Source organism: Pituophis catenifer, unplaced genomic scaffold, assembly GCF_029215685.1.
Source record: "Pituophis catenifer annectens isolate HBS135680 unplaced genomic scaffold, rPitCat1.0.hap2 SCAF_3, whole genome shotgun sequence".
NCBI lineage: Eukaryota > Metazoa > Chordata > Lepidosauria > Squamata > Colubridae > Pituophis > Pituophis catenifer.
Genome location: NW_027256883.1, coordinates 57,979,920 through 57,998,815, shown reverse-complemented (window position 1 = coordinate 57,998,815; position 18,896 = coordinate 57,979,920). Strand labels below are relative to the sequence as shown.

The 18,896-nt window shown below is 40.2% G+C and overlaps 1 protein-coding gene across 1 annotated transcript in view; it reads right to left on the bottom strand.

The window, feature by feature from the left end:
• Positions 1-18,896, bottom strand: part of DOK6 (docking protein 6) — a 184,778-nt gene that overhangs the window by 24,048 nt on the left and 141,834 nt on the right. Inside the window, exon 7 of the mRNA XM_070942417.1 lies at positions 6,061-6,178. Within this exon, the coding sequence (XP_070798518.1) occupies positions 6,061-6,178 (118 nt within the window). The remainder of the gene's footprint in view (positions 1-6,060; positions 6,179-18,896) is intronic.

Sequence of the window (18,896 nt, the reverse complement as noted above, 5' to 3'; positions counted from 1 at the left end):
AATTTTCACTACCGGTTTTCCAGAACTGGTCAGAACCTGCTGAATACCACCTCTGTTTTTACATTATGAAAACCAGCCATTTAAGAAAACAGAAAGGCTATAAATTATTATTAGCTCTCTGTTTTTAATGTTGCTTCCCAAGAATATAGAACCAAAAATTAAACATGAAAAGGAAATGAGCAAAGAAAAGAGCTAAATGCAACAGTTAGTTATGTAACAGCTAGCTAGCTATATGGGTTTATTAACTTTATTCATTCTTTCTAGAAAAATATCTAGTATATCATTGAAAGATAACTTTAAACCCCAAGCATATATTTTTCCAAGGAAATTTGGTTATGGTTATAGTTTAGAAAGGTAAGAGATATATTAGTTATAATATCAATATGGGTAACGAATAGATCATAGTTCCAGTAAATTAAGGTTTCTTTAACATTTTCTTGTACAATAACCCCTCCCCTCATTGTATAATTGATAGTGGAGACAATAAAATAACTGATTTGGACAATATACAACATTTAGTCCATTATTATTTTTAATGTTCTTATGATACATTTATTCACTCTCCTAGGCTAAGAATTCCAGTCTTAAATATGTTCATCTTGACACCTCCATATCAATCAGATATATATATTTAAGATTTTCAGTAGGAATTGGCATTAAATGAGTCTGCAGTGTCAATTAATCACCTTGGCTAATTTTAAAATCTGGAATAAGGGAATTATATTTTTCTTCCACTAAAATAATTTTTTAATGAAAGGAATTGTAGCATAGGTAGAGAAGAAAGAGAATGGAGCATAAAACAATTTCAACATGCACATATTGTGTTTAGTTGAAAAGTCTGTTTCAAAAAAAAAATCTTTGTTTTGCTTTATCATTTGCCTTTAAGACATAAAACCACATGCTGCACTATATACATGCATTTGTCTTTTGCAGTATTTTCAAGAGCTGCCCACCTGCTGATGTTAATTTAAGAATAGAAGTATTTTTAAGAGAACTAAACATTTCATTTCTTATTTTCCTTACTTCACATTGTTCTAGCTTAATCAAAAACAGTTAAATACTCTCTTAGGCAATAAAGTCTGTAGGTTTTGTTATTTTCTAAACCCAATTCCTGGTTTTGAAAGAGATTATATAAACATATATTCAAAGGTATGCGTATCATTGTAGCTAATAACAGGAAATAGTGCATAAACAATGTCATTGTCAATAAAAAAAAAACATCTTTAGGCCTTCTTAATCCATTCTTACCTAGAAACGGCCAAGTTAACAAATGAGAAAAATACAAATAAGAAATAAGGATGCCCATTTTTCAACACGATTTGGAAGAAGTTCTTCAGACTTCATGTGAACATGAATATAGCATCTGTCATTCACTAAAACTGCCCAACTTTTTTAGGCTTTTATGGGAGCCTGATGAAATCTTATGATTGGGTTAGATATTTCACATGTTTCTTAAGGCAGCAGCTAACTTTTTCTTCAGACACACACAACAGAATAAAAAAATGATGGACTGCTTTAATAAATAACAGAGAGATGTTGAGAACTAGAACTTAAGAATAACTTTATTGTCACTTGGAATGTACACTAATTGGCATATATTAAAATGAAATTTCATTGCATACAGCTCTCAAAGGGTCATCACCACCTCCAATATATACTACATAAGCATGACATACATACATACAAAATTATGCATATACCCACATATATTATATGACAGAGAGAAACAACACAGTCTAGTTCGGATGTATACATGTACATGGCGAGAAAAACGAATCCTGTGAGACGGATGGCATAGGGAACAAAGCTGTTACAGAATCTGGTAGTCCTGCTAGAAATACTTTGAAACCTCTTCTCAGAGGGGAGCCACAGAAACAGACAATGAAATGGCTGTGTGGGGTCTCTAACAATGCTTTGAGCTCTAAGCACATAGTTTAGTTTAGTTTAGTTTAGTTTATTCATACTTATATGCCGCCCTTCTCCTGAAGGACTCGGGGCGGCTCACAAAGATAAAACAACGGAACAATAAAATTAATACTAAAATAATCCAATTAAAATCCCCAAGAAGTTAAAACTAAGATTCCCAGCAGATCAGGCAATTTGTTGGAAAAGCCATGTCTTCAGGTCACCGTGGAAAGACCAGAGGTCGGGGGCCGTCCGGAGCTCAGTGGGTAACCCATTCCAGAGGGTCGGTGTGCCCACAGAGAATGCCCTGTGGGCGCCATCAGGCAACATTGTCTGGCCGAAGGCACCTGGAGGAGGGCAGTCCTATGTGAACGCACTGGGCGGTGGGAGGCCGGTAGGAGGTGATCCTGCAAGTAACCCGTGCCCATGCCATGGAGGGCTTTATAGGTAAGTACCAGCACCTTGAAGTGAATCTGAAGGATCACCGGTAACCAGTGCAGCTCGCGCAGGAGAGGTGTAACACGGGAGTAACAGGAAGCTCCCGTAACAACCCGCACGGCCGCATTCTGGACCAGCTGGAGCCTCCAGGTGCACAAGGGCAGCCCCATGTAGAGGGCATTGCAGTAACCCAAACACGAGATAATGAGAGCATGAGTGACTGTACGGAGGGCATCCCTGTCTAGGAAAGGGCACAACTGGTGCACCAGGTGAACCTGTGCAAAAGCCCCCCTTGTCACGGCCGTCAGATGGTCCACCAAGGACAGCCGCAAATCTAGGAGGATTCCAAGATTGCAAACCTTTTCAGAGGGAGTAAGCAACCCCCCCATCTGGAGTGATGGGGGTACTAGACCATGAGATGCTGGCATTCACAGCTACTCAGTTTTGGAGGGGTTGAGTCTGAGCCTGTTCCTACCCATCCAGAGCCGCACCGCCTCCAGGCACTTAGACATCACGGAAAGGGCATCCCTGGGTTGATCTGGGGTGGAGATGTAGAGCTGGGTATCATCAGCATACTAATGATATCTTACCCCGAAACTGCAAATGATCTCACCCAGCGGCTTCATATAGATGTTAAAGAGCAAAGGGGAGAGAACTGACCCTTGAGGCACCCCACAGGTGAGGGGCCTCGGGGCGGATCTCTGACCCCCTGCCCAAACAAACTGCGTACAGCCCGAGAGGTAGGAGGAGAACCACTGTAGAACAGTGCCCCCCACCCCCAGCCCCCCGAGTCATCGCAGTAGGATACCATGGTCAATGGTACCAAAAGCTGCTAAGAGGTCAAGTAGGACCAGGATAGAGGAATAACCCTCATCCCGGGCCCGCCAGAGATCATTCACCAGGGCAACCAATGCCATTTCCGTGCTGTGTCCACGCCTGAAACCCGATTGGTATGGGTCTAGATAATCCGTTTCCTCCAAGAATCGTGGAAGTTGGTATGCCACCACAGACTCAACAACCTTTGCTATAAAGCGAAAGGTTGGAGACGGGACAAAAGTTATTCAGGGTGGCCAGATCCAGGGCAGGCTTCTTGAGAAGGGGTCGAACCACTGCCTCCTTAAGTCCGGCGGGGAAGACCCCATCCCTCAATGAAGTGTTGACAATCGCCTGGATCCAGTCTCCGGTCACCTCTCTGGTTGCCGCAACAAGCCAGGAGGGACATGGGTCCAACAAACATGTGGAGGCCCCCAACCTACTCACAATGCTGTCCACTTCATCTATGGATACAGGGTCAAAGTCAATCCAGATGTTGCCTTCAAGACTTGCTTCCATCTCCCTGTCAGGTCCTGCCTGTCAGACTCTAAACTCATCCAGATCTGAGCAATTTTGTCTTGCAGAAATTAAGCAAAGTCCTCAGCACTGCCCTACAAGGGGTCCTCCCTCGCTCCCTGATTGAGAAGAGAGCGGGTCACTCGGAACAAGGCTGCTGGGCGATTTTCTGCAGGCGCAATGAGAGCAGCGAAATAATCACGTTTCGCCACATCCATCGCCACGAGGTAAGACCTAATGTAGTTCTTAACTGTGTTTGATCAGATTTGGAACAGGAAGATCTCCAACAGCCCTCTAGGCATCTCTTTCATAGCACTTACAAGCAGTACCCTGAATAATGGGAAGTGAGCTTCCTATAATCTTCTCGGCTGCCCTTACCACTCTCTGAAAGGACTTTCTCTTTGAGGCATTGCAGCAGGGGTGAAATCTACTTACCTTCCTTACCGGTTCGGAAGCACATGCGCCACATGCTCACTTCACTTGCGTGTGTCATCTGCATGTGCAGAACTTCTAAGCATGCACAATACCTTCAGTGCATGCGCAGAAGGTAAAAAACACATTATTTCCTGGTTAAAACCAGGAAATAATGACACCTGGGCAGGTGAGTGGAGCTTCGCTCCACCATTGCTACTGGATCGCCGAACCACCGGCCAAGATCGCTACCGGATCGGGCGATCCGGTCCAATCCGGGAGCATTTCACCCCTGCACTGCAGCTACCAAACCAAACAGTGATGCAGTTTGTTAAAACGAACTTAAAATTAACTTATTACAGGCCCAATATGTCTTTGGAGTCACTATTAAAATGTAGGCAGCCATACTAGTAATCATGAAAAAAGTCTCAGCCAACAATATCAGGGATCATGAACAGTAAGGACAATAAATACAATTTTAGCAAGCATTTTTTCTCTTTTTGCACCTCTTATTGTTTGTTGACTTGTGTGTTTTAGGCAGAAAAGGAGAATATACATATATACACACATACACACACACACACACACGTATGTACGTATGTACCTCCACAAATTCTCAAAATGTCTCCATGTATTTTAAGAATAAAGTAGTGACACTTGAGGGAGAACCTGATTCTAGCCCTATTTTTCTATTATTTTAAACAGAATTGTATTTAAGAAACACAAGGCAGTCACCAAAAATGACCTTGTAGTAGAAGCATTTAATTCTTCATGGTTTGTTCTTATTTCATCAAATTATGAATGTCTCTGATGATTTAAGGCTGTACAGTTCTGTAGAGGAAGAGAATCTGACCTAAAGACATTGCTTCTGACAGTCCATCACTCTCTTGTAACACATATATTCATTTTTTTCCTACAAGACATCAGCAAATAGCCATCTCAATTGAGGATTAACAGCATATTAACTCTCAATCTCTGTACTTTGATTTATATACATTATCACATTTCCACTTATTAATATATCATGAACACTATACCAGAAGTATATTGTTTGGCAGGTGTTATCAATTCTAATAATTTTTTTATTGTGCCAATGTTGGTAAATTAATAATTACACATGTGTGTTTCAGTGAACTGCTCAGATACAAGACCGAAATGATGATAAAGGCAAAAGATAATAACAAAGTAATCAGATGACTGGAGGAGAGCACAAGTAGGCATAAATTGATAATAATTTCGGTAACTAAACTGGACCTTATCTACAGTCCAACCTATAATTTTGACCTCTATCTGACTTGAGTGAATGAAAACATATACAGAAGAAGTTGCATATGTACCTATATTTCTCTCATTTTTCAAATACAAACTCCATCATTTTCTGGATGTTTTTGATAAAAACACAACTGGGATTTCACCTTTGTCACAATAAAACTAATCTGAGGTGTACATTTACAGAAAAATAATTTGTCAGTAGCCATCTTTTATCCAGAGAGTTACAAACAAATCTGGAAAAGTTTAGTGTGACTGTTTTTTTTAGTCGTTCAGTCATGATTTCAATATAAATTAGAGGAAAAGTCCAATGAAAGTGCAGTTTTCAGGGTTTTTTTTTTTAACCATAAGATTATATTATGTATGAGTATACAAAACACTTTTACCCTTTCTTCTCTATACTTGAGAAAGTGCTTTGAGTTATTATCTATTTATCTATGGTGGCAAACGACCCAAATTCTTTGGAGAATATGTCAGTGTAAACAAAATTAAATCTTCTCTACCAGCAAATACTTCCTCTGGTAAATTCCATATAACTCTTCCACATTAGTTGCCAAGACTCAATACGTAGGTCCGTCCATCCATCCATCCATCCATCCATCCATCCATCCATCCATCCATCCATCCGCCTTAGTAATTTAAATGGTAAGAAAAACAATTTATGAAGTGACCTAATGGACATACCTTTTCACTGTTCAAGCATCTTACCTTGTAAACTATATATTTCTCCCACGCTGTTCTGCCGAGTGATGTGATGCCAGTATGCACTACGAGGAAGTGAGATTGACTTAGGTAACGTCATTGGTTCAGTCAAACTGGTCTGAAGCTGCAAATATAAAGAAAATACACCATAGCGTGTTTTTCAGTAATCACCTTCAGTCCAAACTCAGCAGAGGAAATATCAAGCAATTAATATCTGGCCAAATCTAATTACTACATACATAGCTGGAATAGTGGACTGGAATCTACATAGAACAGCGATGATAACTTTAACACCATCAAACATTCAGATCCTTAGGAAGGACTTGATAGGTGGATAAAGTGCCAAATCCAGTCTAAACATTTGGCTGACTGTGTGATGAACCATAATAATTGTACTTCCTCTTTGTAGCAGTATACTTGCTACTATAGTTGCATTTTAAGAGGCAACCTTGCAGGCAAACAAAAGAGAATTTGCCTTTCCACTCATAGTTACTTTCAAACCTGTTCAAGAAATGTGATGTGTTTTTTTTTAACCCAAGAAATAGAACCTTTAACCATGTATTTAGCTGTCTTAATATCTGCAAGTGAGCAAAATTACAGATATTGTTCAAGGGATGGGAATTTGAATATAGGGATCACCATAACACTATAAACTCCCTATCTGCTACAAGAAAAGGGTACGTGATGTACTAGGAACAATGTCTTTAGTATAACCAGCTCCTAAGATAAATTGTGATCTATGCACAAAAGTTTGCTCTCTACATATTTATTGTCTTGCTGAAATAGGGGGCAGATGGATTTTAGTTGACAGATTTGTTGGTAACAAATAACAAGGAACATATTAATCAAATGAAGTAATGAAGGTGAATGAAAGTTACATGGTGCAAAAGCTACAGCGATCAATTAAGAAGGAAAGAGGCACAATATTTTCCAATAGACAGCTTGTGCAATTAGTAGAAAACGTTCTTTATAGTGTGAGCTGTGCGACCCGATGTTGAGATCTATGCTTTTCCTAGCTACTTTTGGTGACTAGGAGGACTATGAATAGCTGGAGTCAAGAGGTTATGAATGTTTCTTTCAGAAAAGATGCAGTGCCATCAATCCTGAAAGAGCTGGTAATGCATTGTCTTCTGAAGAAGCTTTATCTTGACAACCTTTGACCAATGCCCAACCTTTCCTTTCTGGGGGAGATTTTGGAGAAGGTGATGAGAAATCAGCTTCAGAGGATGATACTATAGGAATCCTTTTCAGCATGGATTCAGACCTCTACATGGGTCTGGTACATGAATTGCATCAGGAGCTAGAAAGTGGGAGTGAATTCCTGCTGAAACTAACGAACATCTCAGCAGCTTTTATCAGAGTGTGCACAGTGTGACTGCTAGTTTGAGACAACCCAGGAGCAAAATACAGTACAGAGATTTTGTCTTTCAAACAGTGGCTTATATACAGGCGTCTATATACAAGTGGTAAGCACATACCAGACAAGCAATCATTCTTCAACTCTATGCGGAGAACTACAATGCTGATAGAACACAACTAGGAGAGTGATACATGAGGAGAGAGAGTGCCCTCTCATGGCCTCCATTATATAGGCAGCTTCTTAAAGTGGCAATAACCCTGCTGACTCATCCTCAGTCATAAAGGGGCTGGTCAGCTTTAAATCATCATTACCCTGACAGTGTTCAATACCATTGACTACAATATATGGATTTTGGGAGGTAGGGATACCAAGCATAATGGTCATGCTCCTACCACAGCAAATAGATTCAGTTGATAGTAATGGGGATGAGTATCAAGCCCATGATCTCTCCAATATGGATATCTCAGGGCTTAATTCTTTCCCTACTCCAGGATCCAATCTGATCAGTCACCAGAACCAGAGGTTTTGTCTTCCAAGCTTTCAAATTCATGCTGCAATCCATCTTCAGGGAACTTCTGTCTTTCCCTACTGCTATCTACATGAAATCAATGGGAGAGACATTATCTATTGTTTTGTTTTGCTGTAAGGATAGCATTAATATGCTGATCAATACTCAATTATACCCAATACCATAATGGATATACTATGGAAATTCTGATCTAGGATCTGGAGGTGGTGAGTTTGGATGTGGGCCAAAACAAGTGAATGATGAATCCCAGAAAGATGGAGTTACTGGAGTTCAAAAACATCATGGTTCATTGAATGTTCTAGAAGGAGTTACACTGTCTTCAAGAGGAGGCCTGAAACTTGGGCATCCTCCTGGATTCATGGCTCCTGCTGAAACAGCATGCCTGGTGTGCCAATTAGGCCCTGCCTAATCTTAAAGCCCCGATGAAATTTGTTCACACCCTCATTGGCACACATTTCAATTACTGTACATGCTCTATATAGCACTCCCTTTGTAGATGACAAGAGAAACTACAGACGATTTAAACTGAGGTGGCCAGGTCCTTAGATGTTAATAGGAATGACTTCAATATAATATAAATTCTCCAGTCACCGATAGATTTCCATGTTCAATTCAAAATGCTGGCTTTTGTCCTAAAAATCTAAATATTATGTCATTCTTAATAGAATCTTTGCTCCAAGTAGAATCTGTTTTATTATGATCATGGTGTTTGAGATGTCAATTTAATTGAATTTATGATTATCTATTTAACTGAAGTTAAAATTATATGGGCTGCCCTTAAACCCTTTAATAAGTGGATTATCCTTCAGTGTCTGACTTGTACTTTGAAAGGGCAGTTTAGCAGAATATGAGCCACTGATTCTATTTCTCCCTTTCCACCTGGCAGTAGAATTCTAGATATGAAATCTTCATCTGTTTTATCTACTATATTGCAGAGGGAAAACATTAATGCAGGCCTTTGGTAAGTCCACCTCTTTTTTTGTAAAAATATGATTTTATAAATCACTGGTTATGGCTTCATTAGTACCTGCCACCAAAAGCAATAGAGGTGTGGGTCTGGTGTTCCATATTCTGTCCTTTCTACAAGGACACTGTCATGGCATCCTCATACCTCATTTGATTTAGACATTCTAGTGAGAAGCCAGAGGTAATCAGATTTTATTCACAAACTAATTGCCATTTATCTTTATAAGTATCCACCAACCAGAGAAGAAACAATCTACTATACTTTAAAGTCACTCTTACCAGACCTGAGTTTCAATGTTTAGGTAGCAGGCTACCAGCCTCAGGAATATGATAGCATGTATACTATGGTTATAAGGAAAACTGATTGGATTTGTTCATATCATATAAGATTTGAAGGTGCACCTGACTGAATTTCATTCTTTGTTACCCTGTTTCCCCCAAAATAACACATCCCCTAATAATAAGCCCAATCGGGCTTTTGAGTGCATGGCAATAAGGCCAAGCACTTATTTAAGGGTTCAAAAAAATATAAGACAGGGTCTTATTTTCGGGGAAACACGGTATTGCCTCCACTCTTTGGAACATCTTATTCCCAGAGGTGAGGTGAGCCTCCATCTTCTGGTTTTCCAGAAGAGTGTAAAGACTCTTGGCTCTGTCAAATAGCATGGGGATCTAAGAGTATGATGTAACCTTGGGGATGGCTGGTGGCTTGAGGGTACTCTTTCTGCCTTGTCAGTTTTTTAGTCTTTTGAATTTTTAACTCTGAATTGCACTTTTACCTTGCAAGTTTAAGTCTGTTCTTCACTCAGTTTTAATCTGTGTTTTTATTCATTGTTTTTATTGTTTAATTTTGTTGCTGTAAACCACCAACAGTCACTTAGGTGTGATAGGCAGTGTAGAATTTAATAAATTTAAAAAATGATTTGTCCTCCAATAGTTCAACCACCGCAGAAGCTATTTAAAGAGTACAAGGACTCTTTAAAATCTTAGAATGGCTGCAGTACTCTTCTGTGCCTTTGAAATGGCATAAACATTTTAAGCTTTTAAGTAATGAAAAGGAATCAAAAGACAACTTCTTTCACTAGATTTTTTTGAGGTAACAGGGCAGGAGGGAGGGTGGGAGAGAGAGAGAGAGACAGAGAGAGAGAGAGGGAGAGGGAGGGAAGGAGAGAGAGAGGGAGATGAGAAAACTGACCCCACTTCTCCATTATGGTAAGGCGCTTCTTTCACTGTTGCTTAATGATTATAAACCTTGCAATATATTTTAGATGAATCTATCTTTCTATGATTAGTTCTAAAATTTCAACTAAACTTTACAATTCCTGTATCTGTGAAAGAAGCCCCCTACATCTTTTCACTGAAAAAAAAAAGTGAATTGTAGATTTTGTCCAAGCCGGTCTGGATTTGTGAGTACGGCTGAGTAAAACTGGCTTACTACAGCAGCTCTAAAAGGCAGCGTTCTGTGTAAAGTTCATGGGCTTGCAAGCAGCAATCTCATTAGGAGGTAATGATTCCGAAAAACAGCATTAATTCTCATGTGGTCTTTCTACTGCAGCCATTGTACAATGATTAAAGGACATCAGGGACGGGACTGAGAAGGACTTATAGGGCTATACGGTCTGCATCTCACAACCATGCTGCGCTACCACCCTAATTTAAAATATATATAAAAATATTATACATGCAGACATGACATTCATTTAAACAATGTTTAGAAGTAGTCGTAATTTACTGATTAGTCTTGTGACCGTATCAATAAAATAAAATAACAATAAAATACAGCATAAAGTCTATTTCTGGAGTAAGGTAGTGGAAACAGTTGTAAAATACATATGTGTTAATATAAAGTGTCATAATCAGATGAATAAATCTCCCTTACAGGGTACTATAATGCAATGTACAGGATTATGACAACCACTGCCTTAGTTATCAACTTATCACTTCTATATACAGTATGGACATTTGAGCCCAGGACTAAATATGACAATCTGTAGATTGGATACCCATTCCCTGGCTGTTCTTTCCAATAGGGATGATAAGTATTTAACACTAATGGGGGCATATAATTGACATTTGAACAAAATATGAGAAATATTTTCAATGGCTGGGGTTTGCTTATGAGGGTTCTCTTGTTATATGGCAAGCGGTAGAAGTTATCATATTTAACCAGAGTCCAACAATTCAAATCTTGCTCTAGGATAGGCCCTTCTTAAAATTTGTGTCCGACTCAACGACAGGCATTTTCATTTTGAAAAACCGCTTTATTCTTAGCCAACTAACCTAGGGTTCTATTTTTAGCCAATAATTCCATGTTGGGTTGAACACTAATATCTAGGACTCTCTGTTTAAAAATTTCCCTTGCATGGGAGGCCACTGAGAGTTAAATGCTGCATAGAAAACCCACACTGCGAAATAACTTTGGGAAGTTGGTTGACCCAGGAGTTGGGCTGGGCCATGCTTATTTGTTCTATTAGGCATATTTTGAGAAGTCTATCAGGATAACAATATTTAGAATTATTGTATATTTTACATTTGGTCAATTTTTTTTTCAGAAGAAAGCCTCACTTATGAATTTCTATATTCCAGAGTAAATTAGATGCACTGGACAGGAATTTTGAGGATTCCAAGATCAGAATAAAATACTCTTTCTAAATGTTTCATTTTATGTTTCAGGTATTCTAATATTCTGTGACTGGCTTGCTCATTAAAAAGAAAAATCTTCATTCACAGAGATTATGAGAATATATTAGCCAACGGAGCCCACAACAGATTCTATCCATGCTGCTAACAGCTGGCACTAGGGATATGTCCGTAAATTTCAATTTCAGAAACAGGGAAAAACATGTGGGACATAAAAATCATCTACTTTCTTGGTAGATAACACTTCTTTTTTTTTTTTTTTTTGCTACAGGCAAGGTAAAACTAAATGAGATAAAAAATAATCCCTGTATCTTCTCTTGTGCTTCCATTTGGAACAATGTGCCCTATGCATGTGCAATATAGATATTGCTATAATGCTGAATTTTCAGTTTGTATACACAAAGTTTCAGTAGTTTTGTTGCGTAGCATATTTTCCTTGTTGTTCGCAGTCTCTGCTGAAGTAAGTCTAACAGATTGTTCTTCACTTCACTGATGACATCAGTTCTGTGGATATTTGTTCGGACATATTGCATGAGGCCACACAAAGCATGTTTACATGTTGTTTCCTTATTTCCAATATGACTTTAAAACATATTTTTCCTCTAAATCTTTCTCTTTATGCAGTTTTCAATACATTGGCTGATTGGTTTAACTTCATGGTTCTAGAATTATTGTTTCCTAATTCTCATGACCTAACTTCATGTTCCATTTTGTGAAAATCAAGACTATTTACATCATGTCAAGTTTTGGGGTTTATAATGAATATGCATGATAGATAGATAGATAGATAGATAGATAGATAGATAGATAGATAGATAGATAGATAGATGGTAGACAGACAGACAGGCAGATATAGACATACTGTATATAGATATATATCCATTTCAATTTATCAACAAGTATACATACATTTGTCATCAAGTATATAGTGATCCAAAGTATATTATAGAGATGGATTTTCAAAAAGTTTGACACTTCCTCTCCTAATAGGAGCTCTTATAGATTGGTAACTAGTTTTTTTTTAAAAAGTAAAAATAAACGGGCAATTTTCACTTGGGGAAGATATGAAAAATGAAGTCCCCCACAAATCAGTCCCACTGGATAGTGAGAAATTCTGAATCAAGACAAATACATACTTTTCACAGTATAGTTGAACTATGGATTCACTACCAGCTGTTGGTGGGGGATGGGGGGGGAATAAAGGAAACCAGTTTGAGTGGTTTAAAAAGGAACTTTGCAGGATCATGGAGGATTAGTTTATTTATGAGAATTAATATTTTGTACTACCTCTTGAATCACAGGCGATGTTTTAAACGCAGATTGCTAGAAGCAACAGTTAAAGAGTTGTATCTATTTCCTGTTAGTTCAGATTTGTGAGCTCCACAAAGCCATCTGGTAGTTGTCTACTGGGCGACACATACCGGTAATTCTGGACTATGTTTCAAATACTGAATGACATGAAACTCTTGTCATGGTCAGATTACTCACTCCTTCGTCTGGACCTTCGAACCGCTACACCCTGCCGCAGGGAGGCGGAGCCAATTAGGTGGATCCGACCCAGGCGCCTAATGGATCCTGATAGGTTCCAGATGGAGCTTGGGCCATTTCCTGAAGATCTGGCACACGACTCGGCCGAGGACCTGGTGGATGCCTGGGATCGGGCGGCTGGTGGGGCCTTGGATCGAGTCGTGCCTTTGCGGCCTCTGACCCAGTGTGATCCCTCATGGCTCCTTGGTTCACCGAGGAGTTGAGGGAGATGAAATGCCGGAAAAGATGCCTAGAGAGCGGTTGGAGGGCCAGTCTCCCTGAATCTGACTGAACACTGGTAAGGTCGCATATTAAGACCTACTTAGTGGTGATAAAAGTGACAAAGTTTAATTACTTTTCCGCTCTTATTGCTTCATCAGAGAATCGTCCGGCCGCCCTGTTCAGGGTGACCCGCTCCCTGCTCCACCCAGAAGCACGGGAGGACCCCCTGGAAGGCAGGGCCGAGGATTTCGGACAATATCTGTATGACAAAATGGCTCAGATCCGGGGGGATTTGGACTCTGACTGGGTAGATTCGGGCAGGGTGGCGAGGAATAGTCTTGAGAACGTTATCTGGGAAGAGTTTGACTCTGTGACCCCTGATGACGTGGACAGGATTCTGGGGAGACTTAGTGCGGCCACATGTTTACTGGATCCGTGGAGGTTACACGAGGCTGGCTCCAGGGAATTAGTAACGCTTTGTTGAGCCTCTCCTCAAGAAGCCTTCCCTGGACCCGGCAGTATTAGCCAACTATGGTCCTGTCTCCAACCTTCGCTTTGTGGCGAAGGTTGTTGAGAGTGTAGTCGCACGACAGTTTCCGCAGTACCTGGAGGAAATGTCTTATCTAGATCCGTTCCAGTCGGGTTTCAGGCCCTGGCACAGCACGGAAACGGCATTGGTCGCGTTGGTAGATGATCTCTGGAAGGTTCGGGACAGGGGTTGCTCCTCTGTTCTGGCCCTGTTAGACCTCTCAGCGGCTTTTGATACCATCAACCATGGTATCATGCTGCACCGGTTGGAAGAGTTAGGGATGGGGGGCACCGTGTTATGGTGGTTCTCCTCCTTTCTCTCAGACCGGTCGCTGTTTGTGTTGGCAGGGGGGCAGAGGTCAACCTCGAGGCCGCTTATATGTGCCTCAGGGGTCGGTCCTCTCGCCCCTTCTGTTCAACATTTGTGTGAAGCCGTTGGGCAAGATCATCCGTAGCTTTGGGGTGAAGTACCATCAGTACGCTGATGACACCCAGCTGTACATTTCCACCCCAGGCCACCCCAACAATGCCCTTGAAGTGATGTTCCGGTGCCTGGAGGCTGTGCGGATCTGGATGGAGAGACACAGGCTCAAGCTCAATCCTTCCAAGACTGAGTGGCTGTGGTTCCTGGCATCCCAATATAGTCAGTTGACTCCATCACTGACTATTGGGGGTGAGTCTTTGGCCCCTCGGAGAGGGCTCGCAATCTGGGAGTCCTCCTGGATTCGCAGCTCTCCTTGGAGGAACATCTGACGGCTGTTGCCAGGGGGACTTTTGGTCAGGTTCGCCTGATCCGCCAGTTGCAGCCCTTTCTTGATCGGGATTCCCTGTGCACAGTCACTCATGCCCTCGTCACCTATCGCCTGGACTACTGCAATGCTCTCTACATGGGGCTCACCCTGAAGAGCACCCGGAGGCTCCAACTGGTCCAGAATGTGGCCGCGCGGGTAGTCACGGGAGCCGCATGGCGCTCCCATACAACACGTCTCCTGCTTGAGCTGCACTGGCTCCCAGTGGTCTTCCGGGTGCGCTTCAAGGTGTTGGTCATCACCTTTAAAGCGCTCCATGGCATAGGACCTAGTTATCTTCGAGACCGCCTGCTGCTACCGACGGCCTCCCATCGACCTGTGCGCTCCCACAGAGAGGGCCTCCTCGGGGTGCCATCAGCCAAACAACGTAGGTTGGTGACCCCCAGGGGGAGGGCCTTTTCTGTGGGGGCACCTACCCTCTGCAATCAGCTGCCCCCAGAGATAAGGAGAATCCAAGACCTTGGTGCCTTCCGCCGTGCCCTTAAAACCTTCTTTTTCCAGCAAGCCGGGCTGGCCTAACACTTTTTAAAATGTTTTTAATTGTTTGTTATTGTTTTTAATCATGGGGCCAAATTTATATATATCTTTTTAATTGTATTTTAATGTTTGTAGTTTATGTTTTTACTTGGCTGTTCACCGCCCTGAGTCCTCAGGGAGAAGGGCGGTATACAAATTTAAAAATAAATAAATAAATAAATAAATAAATTTCATGGCAGTGTTCCAGTTCTCTCTCTCTCTCTCTCTCTCTCTCTCTCTCTCTCTCTCTCTCTGTATTTGTGTGTTCTCATACACAGTCTCAACCTATACACAGTCTTCCTCTTATCCACAAGTCTTTTTGGAACTCATACTGAGAGCTCTGCAAGCATTGGTACTACTATTCATGGATCCCTTTTGCGTTTCAGTTCAAATAAAAAAAAACTACTTCAACCTCCAAAGTTGCTTTTGAAGTTTTAATAGCTTCAGTGCTACTAGGTACAGGCTATTTGATCTCATACATTACCTAAATGATATCTGAGATCAAAAGATCTTTTTACTACAAAAGAAAAAGAAAAAGCTTTTCTTCCTTCAGAAGAAGCAATGGACGAAATTTTACCTTGAGATGAATAGAATTCTCCCTCAGAAACAAATGCATCCCATATAATGGTACCATTTCTTGCTACTGAAACCGTAGCATTTATTTATACAAAGGATTTTGGTCTAAATGTTGAAAGATAAAAGCGGGCCCTTAAAAACTAAAGGTCAGTATAGTAATATTCCATATTTGCCTTAATGCATCATCAGAGAGATTGACATGGTTCATGGTTTAATCTCCAATAAACATATATTAATGTAACTTTTCACAGTTGTCTCTTTTTAGTTAATTTATTCTGTTTTTTTCTATGTTCTCTTCTTTTGGCTCCTCAAAGTATTTATTTAAATGTTCCTTTAAAGCTGTAAGGTCTTTAGGGCAGAGACCTGTCTTTTGCTTTTGTTGCCCTATGAAGAGCATATTGATAGCTGGCTATTTATCACCTTAGCAACAGGGTGCACCCTGCTCTGTTTTGTCTCAGTACTATAAATATTCTGCATCAGATGGTAGCAAATTGCAGTGCATCCTCCTCCCTGGCAAGTAATTTGTGCCGTCTTGGGTAATACAATATTAATATTTGCATCATTGAACACATTTCAAAATTCTAAAATATCACTGATTTATTAGGAAAAATACTACTGATGACATGTTTGACATACTATATCCTTCATCGCTATATTATATAACACAATCTTTTTATGACATCATGGACATATCCTTTCAAGCAGAGGTAGGCAACACCTGCAGGCTGCATTCCCTCAGAGCTAAGCTGCTGGAGGCTATGATTAGTGGGAAAAGCACCACTGAGCTGACTCAAAAGAGGACAGGGACCAAGACAATTCTTTTTTGTTGACAAATCTTTTTCTCTCCTTTTCTCCCTCCTTTCTGGATCATTCTTGTCCAGAGATTTGAACAGACTGTTTCCAGAGGGTTTTAAAATTGGGAGCCAGAATTGTCCAGTCTGCTTTAAAAAAGAATAGGTGTCAACTTAGAAATGGATCTGCTGCCACAGCCTTTTTTCATTTCTCAATTTGCCACACAGTACGGGGGGAGAGAAGAGGCTTGTTATTGTTATTGTCAGACCAGACAATAACAACAGATCATCCTGTAGGAAACAAGATCATCTCAATAGGTGCTGGCCAGAGACTGGAAGGAGTTGCCAGGAAGATGCAAGAACACCTAATTGGACAGTGTAACCTGTGACAAGGAGGGAGGGGAATATCTATTCTTTAATTATACTTAAACTGTGGGAGATAGTTGGTTTTGCTTTCATGTGTGTTGAAATGATGTACTTAATAAAACAGTTCTTTGAGAAATCTGATCGTCTCAGAGTGCTGACTCGGTTGGGTTCATCAGCTGGAACCTTGACAATAGATTTAAGATCTAACACTGAACTGCCCAATGAAATTTGAATTCATTGTATTCATCTTTCATCAACTATACTAATATTTGTGGAACGCTTTTTTCAAAAAAAAATGCTCAATTTCCGAAAATTTACCTCTAATAAAATGGTTGCTAATTGAGACAAATTCAATGCAGGATGGAATGCAAAGAGTGACTCTGCTAGTCAAGGCTGTGTACATAAATATTAATTATGGAACACATAGGAGGCTACTTTCACCAGATCTGTACTTCATTCTCTTGTATCTCCAAATGTGTTTGCAATGAGCAAAATCTATCACTTGATGACTCATGTGACCAGACATTTTCCGGCTCAAGAGAAGAATATTCAATATCATGATGGTTTTGCATATTGTACAACTACCAATTTCTTGCCTAAGAGAAGAATCAGATGGAATTCCTTTGTATACCATGCATAAGAGCCAAACTGAATGATCTCCTACATCATAACTGGAAATATCTGGATACCTAAAGATGCAGGGCAAAAGGTGAAGCACATTACTCTTTCACTATGCACCATTATTTCCCGATTCCTATCTATCCTATCGATCATCTGAGATAGCTGCTAATCTTCATGCTATAATAGGACTCTCTCTGATTACAGGTGACCTGTTTGAAGCATATGGTCACCTTCTCTGGTGCAACTTGCTTAGCTTATGATAAAGGGAGTTGCCCTGTTAACACCACATGGCACATGCTGCTTCTCCAGCTGATGCAGTTATTTCATGTTCACAGTGTAAGGGCCTATGAATCACACTACTGAATGCTAGTGGTGTCTGCAGACAGCTTCCAGCAACTGGAACTAGCCACAACTGGATTTGTTTATAGCACTAGTGCTAGTGGCACAACTGATAGACTACCCTGAATGTTCTGCAGGCAACACTGGCATCCTTTGGTGCAAGTGAGAAATCTCAATGGATGGTACTGCTATTGCAAAATCATATTATATGAGCAGTTATAAATGTGGGCCAGCCTGAATTTTGATCACATGACTGTGGGGCACTCTGCAACAATTGGAACTTTAAGGATGTAAGTTGTGTTTTTTCATTATTATAGTAATTTTGTCTATGGAGATTTTCAGTCATTCAGGTCATGGTTGTCCAAAAGATGCTTTTTCAAGAGGCAACTGGACTTTCTTTGAAGAGATTTTACTTTTCATCCAAGAAGCTTCTTCAGCTCTGACTGGATGATGGGGAATGGAAGTATTAATATTCCTTGCAGACAGCTTGCATGGTCATTTGCATTCTTTTAGACAGTCCACTTGGAGGTTTATCTGTGTTTATCAGGGTCATCTGAGTAGCGCAAATGAGTGCAGTGCCTTCCTGGAACTGCTGAAAGGACTGTATTGTAGACAGGATGATGTCTTTTGAGAGAGGGCTGTTCAATTTTGACATTAGATGGCCTCTTTTTCGAAAGTAACTTTTTATAGCAATTTTTGTTGCGAAACAAATAGACATAAATCAAGGACTACCTGTGTATCTAAACTCTAATATGTACCTTACATATGATTTGGAATGTAACTGCTTATGGATCAAGCTGTGGATTACTTATGAAGAACATACTGGGATAGTAACGTTCTCTTGCCGTGTCCTTACCAGGTAAAATTTTCACTTATTGCATAATTTAAATATTAAAACAAATCCATAATTTAAAAAAAAACAAATAAAATCTAAATTGTTACTTTTGCTTTAGGAAAACTCAAAATATCCTCTCTTGATTGACCTTCAAGGTTTCTAAATCTAAGGAAGAAAAAAATAATACAGTACAAAACAAACAAGATTTATTGCTGCC